The 6,342-nt window shown below is 37.1% G+C and overlaps 1 protein-coding gene across 3 annotated transcripts; it reads left to right on the top strand.

Moving 5' to 3' along the window:
- Positions 1–656: 656 nt before the first annotated feature.
- foxi1 (forkhead box i1) lies at positions 657–3,980 on the top strand. Of its 3 annotated transcripts, none has more exons than XM_067429686.1 (3): positions 657–702; positions 2,473–3,090; positions 3,210–3,980. In XM_067429686.1, exons 2-3 carry the CDS (start codon positions 2,487–2,489, stop codon positions 3,722–3,724), a joined length of 1,119 nt encoding a protein of 372 aa, XP_067285787.1. In that variant the 5' UTR covers positions 657–702; positions 2,473–2,486; the 3' UTR covers positions 3,725–3,980. The 3 variants fall into 3 exon arrangements, with proteins under 3 accessions (XP_067285787.1, XP_067285786.1, XP_067285785.1); XM_067429685.1 differs by lacking the exon at positions 657–702 and adding an exon at positions 719–762; XM_067429684.1 differs by lacking the exon at positions 657–702 and having other exon boundaries at positions 2,388–3,090.
- The last annotated feature ends 2,362 nt before the right edge of the window (positions 3,981–6,342 follow it).

The following is a 6,342-nucleotide window of genomic DNA, read 5'->3' as shown; positions in this document are numbered from 1 at the left end:
TTTATAGTGTAAATATACCTAATTCCATCACTTAGAAATTAAAAATCTAGGTTTTTCTTCTTCTTTTTTGAGAAAGAAATACAATTTTCTCTGCTTTCATTTTTTTTTGTAAATATATACTAAATATAGGGTACAGTTATGCTAATGGCGTAAAACGCTTATTTGATTTTATTTTCTTCTAAACCAAAGCTGTAGCACTTTCTGAAACATGCTTGGCAGGCAGCAACACAAAGTCGATTGCTATAATTTGATCTAATATTTGATGTTTTTAAAAATGTTGTAGAGAATCGTTAAAATTATTAATTATATTTTCAAGATGCCTTATTAAAGTTTTGTTCTAGGTAATTAAAGAAACAGTTTTTCAATGATGAAAGAATATATAAAAATATATTATTGAGGCATGCTGTTAGGGCGAAAGGCACCATGATGATATATAGTTAGCTAACTTTTTCAATTTGTTGGCATGACATAGTTAGCCTTTTATTCATCAAAATACACGGAAAATAGTTCAAGCTTTGCTAAAGTGATTATTAAGTATAGCCCTCTTAACTTAGAAATTATTAAAAACATTATTTTAGCTAAAGTGGCCTATTTGTCTCAGCGATTAGATGCAGGTGGTGTTCATTTTAGTATGGCAACTTTGTACCTTAGCACTGCTGCTTCATTACTAACCCTGGAGGACGGGAGGAAACATAACGACAGGTAAGAGTGTTCCTTCAATTCCTTCAAATGTATCCATTGCATACCATTTTAAAAAATAAGGTAAGTTGACAATGTAAAATAGTTTAATAGATTTGCCCAAATGATATGCCAGAAACGACAGCAGCAAAATTTAAATTTAAATTGTATCAAACTTTGTGTTATTTTAACAAACATTTTACATGATACAATATAAGGGCATTTTTTGGTTTGGTCATTGTGTTTGGTATCTTCTGTCGTTGTATCATCAAGTCGACATCTTTTAAGCATTTGTTCTGTGACTATTGGAAGAATGAAATATCCATGTTCTCCAAATGGCCAGAAGGTGGCGATAGATGTAAAGCTTAAAATACAATAATTTTTCATATATTTTATTTTCATTTTAACTTTTCGTCCTAATAGAGTGCATATGTTAGCTTAATCTTTATCTATAGTTTACAAAGAGCTGAGGCCTATATAATAAAGATAAAGATCTAATTAACTTTAATAATATTAAACAATTATTAAATTTCAGTTCATATTTTCAGAGTAGACCATATAGTTTTCCACAGTATAGGCCTATAGTTTATCATTTGCATTAACTTATTTTCTCTGTTTTAGATGTTCTCATCTGATGAATGTCCTGCGCATTTTCAAAAATGTTAATATAAATCAGTTACCTATAGTAGGTTAACTGGTCTACAGTTTAATCTATAGTAATGCAAGCTGAAAACTTTCCTAAAACAACACATTTCTGTTCATTTTGATTCTTCTTCTGTCTGATCCATTTGTAAATTCGAGCGAAACTTCATCGAGTTCGGGTGATAAGATGTACTGGACATTTGCATAATGTGGGTGGGGGTGGAGCGTTTCGTCCAATTAGACTAATGTCATGTTAAGTGATCATAATACATAATTAACTTCTCTCTAAACTAAACATCTAATTTTATTGATCTGCACCATAATTGCCTCACAAAAGATTTAGATGTTTATTTCATTCACAATTAGATTTATAGATAGAGAGGTTAGTTGTTATCATTGAGGTTTTCAGTCAAAAGTCTATAGTTGCACAAAATATTTTTTTCCCCTTTTTTTGTTCATCTAGCAGCTGTTTTGTATGTTGGTTTCATCGAATTAAATCGTTTTAAATAAGAATAATCATGTGATCCAAACTAAAATTCCAGTACTGTATTTTGCGGTAGACACAATAAAATCACACTATACCACATTGTTTATTTTTTTCTTAAATGTCAGGGCCGAATAAGTTGCCACAAGTGTTTTAAAATGCATGCTTGCAATTTGTTATTTAAAACATTTTTGGACCAAAATAATGGTTTGACATTTTGTTACATTTATTCCTTTCTAAACGTTTTAATTAATTTTTACAACCTGTTATTTTAAGGTTCGTGTGCAGTATAGTTGTTAATTGTTATACAGATTAATTTGTTTAGTTATCCAGTGCTTTAAGGTTTCAATTAACTAACCTACACTGATATAACCTATATGCTCTGTTTAATTTGCTTGATTTTTTATATGTTTATAAGTAGGGTTAAATATTTTGAATTTAAACAAATTTCAGCTTGAATCCTAAATGTTTATCACATGAATGATCTCGATGCATATTGGATGAAGTTAATTGAGGAGAAGTGTGACAGTGGGAGGGGTTGCCAGCCAGCAGTCCATTCACTGCACATGTTAAATAACCCTCCCCTGACGCGCACTCGGGCACTCTCGAGTAAACCCTCAGATACGAGCATATTCAGCAGGTCTGATCGGTGAAACTCATGTTTCTAGAGGGAGAACGGATTATGAACGCGTTTGGGCAGCAGCCGTCGAGCCAGCAGACCAGTCCCCTCCAGCACCACAACGCGCAGGACATCCTGGACATGACCGTGTACTGCGACACCAACTTCAGCATGTACCAGCAGAACCTCCACCACCACCACCACGCGCAGAGGCCACCTGCGCATCCCTCCAACTACGGACTCGGCGACTACACCTCGCCCACAACCAACCCTTACCTGTGGATGAACAGCCCAGGTATCACCTCTTCCCCGTATCTCTCAGGCCCGAACGGAGGGTCTTACATTCAGTCAGGATTTGGCTCGAACCAGCGGCAGTTTCTTCCCCCGCCCACCGGCTTCGGAAGCGCAGATCTCGGGTGGCTCTCCATTTCAAGTCAGCAAGAACTTTTCAAGATGGTCAGACCCCCGTACTCATATTCCGCGCTGATTGCGATGGCTATTCAGAACGCTCAGGATAAGAAACTGACCCTCAGTCAGATTTATCAGTATGTGGCCGAGAACTTTCCTTTTTATAAGAAAAGCAAAGCCGGATGGCAGAACTCCATAAGACACAATCTGTCCTTGAATGATTGCTTCAAGAAAGTTGCGCGGGATGAGGATGACCCTGGTAAGTTTAAACGTTCTTTACTCATAGAAGTTATAGTGTTATAGTGTTATGTTCGCGTTCATAATTACGCTTTGCGCACCGTATTTGTGCTAACATTTTCATCTTTTTTTTTTTTTAAGGGAAAGGAAATTATTGGACGTTGGATCCCAACTGCGAGAAAATGTTCGATAATGGCAACTTCAGAAGGAAGAGAAAAAGGAGAGCTGATGGAAACGCCAGTGGCCTGTCTGTGAAATCCGAGGACACGCTCAAATTGGCGGACACGGCGAGTTTCATGAGCGCGTCCCCGCAGAGTCTCCAAAACTCTCCGAGCTCCAGCGAGCCCAAATCATCCCCCTCACCGTCCGCCGAGCACAGCCCGTGTTTTAACAACTTTCTCGGTAACATGAACTCGGTAATGTCGGGAAACAGCAACGGGATCAGAAGCAGAGACGTCAGCTCTGGACACTTGGGGGATTTTACGCACGGCATGTCTGGACATGAAATCGCCCCTCCATCAGAATCCGGCCATCTCAACACCAACAGACAAAACTACTACTCAACATCCCACAATAACAGTGGCTTGATCAACTCGCTCTCCAACCATTTCAGTGTCAACAATCTCATATACAACCGGGATGGAACCGAAGTTTAGAGACGCTCAAGTTTATCGAACCCCTAATGTGCTCTGTGAGTACATGGCCAAGCTGAGACTTCATTCCTATACACCTTCACCTCAGTTGCACAGCTTGTTCATTTCAGTGGGGAATGTCTGGTGTTTTGGATGCATCAGCAAGTTCTTGGAGCTTTTACATCATTTACATGTATTCTGCCTTGAGAAAATGATCATTCTGCACCAAACCGTGATACTTTTCATGTCTGTTTCCTATAGGCCACTATAACAAGTGCCTTCTCAGATGCTGTTTTTTGTAGAAGAAATGTAAATATATTTTTATTTAAATGGAATGTTTCTGATTTGTAAATAAAATGTGCATATAACTGACATGTCTGTAGCTTCGGTTTCTGTTTATTTGCTCTGTGATGAGCTAAAGATCATATGCATGATGTGCTGTCATTATCTGCTCAATGGCACAACAAACACAAACACCTAGTGCATCTAAGTGTGTTCCCACGCGATCAGCGGGTGGCCGTAGAGATGCACTAAACAGTTACAGCAATTAACGTGTTTGCATGTTTATGTAGTTTGTTTACAGTTGCTCGCAATTATATATAGTTTGTTTGTGGATGGCTGCAATCAAACAGGCAGTTTAAAGACAACTTTTAATTAGCTTTTGCACTAAAGTACTGTTCAGATTTAAACAGAAGCTCTGAAATTTCAGATTGCACTTTTGAGGCGTAGGCCTATAGCACAGTGAAAAAAAGTATTTCTGAAATCCTAATTTTCAAAGTCATTTAACCAGCCCCCATCTTTTTTCCCATAACAGATCAACTCCAGCAAACATATTGAGTTGACAATTATTTATCAAAAGAATTTCAGGTTTAATCGAGCGTTTGAATTAATCCGTGCTCCTGCTGTGTGCTCTCCTAATTGCTTTCTGCAAAAGCCAGACACATTTAACTCTTCAATGTCTCATTATCTCAGGGATGTTTTTCAGCACCGGGGCCAGTTTATTTACTGCACAACCACTGGTGCTGAGTGGCACAGACTCAACTGGGTGATGGTGTAAATAGCCTTATATGATCTGCCGGTTTAGCCAGAGACTCAATTCTCCTTCGACTATTAACTCAAGTCTGCATGAAAACTGCATGCCGGTTTAGCAAGCCAGAGACTCAATTCTCCTTCGACTATTAACTCAAGCTGCATGAAAACAGAGACATGTTCCGCTTGTCGCTTTGAATGCAGGCGATCGACCATAATCGAAGTCATCGCAGCTTCATATCTGGAGAGTTCAAAAGTTCAACTGTGGAAGCTTTTATTTAAACTGCTTATTTAGTAAGTTTCACATGGTTCTGTAGTTGGTTCTTTGGAGATTAACATAAGTTCTGGCCTCTCTTTTGAAAAAAATTTGTTCTAATTGTAATTTTTAGGTGTGAAGTTCTCTTTAGATAATCATGTTACAAACCTGTGATGGAATTCGGTATTTTTTGAGGCCTGTTCATTCTGCACTTATTTCCAAAGTCAGTCCACTGCATGACCCATATCAAAGAAAGAAAATGAAAATAAACACATAACTGAAATACAACTGAATTGTCTCTGTTGTCTGGGATAAAGCAGAACTGACAGGAGATTCGTGTCAACAGTGCTGGAACACGAACGGATCTGGCATCACCAGAGACACCCTGCTGCTTTCTAGTGAAAACACAGAGATCTGGGAACAAATGAAAGCACTCAGAGCGAATTTCACTCGGTGCGCCTTTATTCTAACAAAGGACATTGTTGTTCCACTATATTGCAGGATGGATTCTCATAGTCAGGATAGATTTGTGGTGAGAAGTAATTGAAATGGACACGTACAGACAGACAGGTAGATAATCAGTCCGTTTTATTCATTTATAGAACACTATAAAGGTTAATGACAAATAAAACCAATGTTTAACTAAGATGATAAAAAAGGACATGTAGCCTATTTAAAAAATAAATATAAAATACTTAGCCTACATTTATTAAGTTTAATTTAGGTTACATGTGCCTTAAAGGGAAAGCCTTTAATTTTCATACAAATTTTTTAAAATTCTTTCCTCATTTACTCGCCCCTATAGCTGTACCAAACGTGAATTTATTTTGTTCTGCTGAACACAAAAGAAGATATTTTGATTTGGGAAACTAAACAGTTGATGGACCCCATTGACTTCCATGGGGGAAATATGCTATGGAAGTCAATGTCCCTCAGCTGTTTGACAGACATTATTTAAAATATCCTATTTTGTGTTTAGCAGAACAAAGAAATTCATAGGTTGAGTAGCCTAAATGATGACAGAATTATAATTTTTTGGTGAACTATCCCTTTAAGTTATACTTTGTATTAGCTATAGCCTACATTTCCTACAACTACACAAAAATATGTCTACAAAAATGTATTTAATGATTCAAGTGGTGTAACGCATCAGACAATATATCAGACAATCAAGGCATTGTCTGTATTAAATAGATTTTTGAATGTTCATTAAAAAAATAAATAATAAACAAATTGAGCGTCACTGACCCCCTCCCCCCCACAAAAGTAGACTAATTAAGGTTATGTGGTTACAACAATTATTTTTTCTGTTTAAAAAACATAAACAAACAGTACTGTACACTTGCACTGTGTACTT

This window comes from Pseudorasbora parva, chromosome 21, assembly GCF_024679245.1.
Source record: "Pseudorasbora parva isolate DD20220531a chromosome 21, ASM2467924v1, whole genome shotgun sequence".
Classification (NCBI taxonomy): Eukaryota; Metazoa; Chordata; class Actinopteri; order Cypriniformes; family Gobionidae; genus Pseudorasbora; species Pseudorasbora parva.
This window is presented reverse-complemented; position numbering and strand designations above follow the sequence as displayed.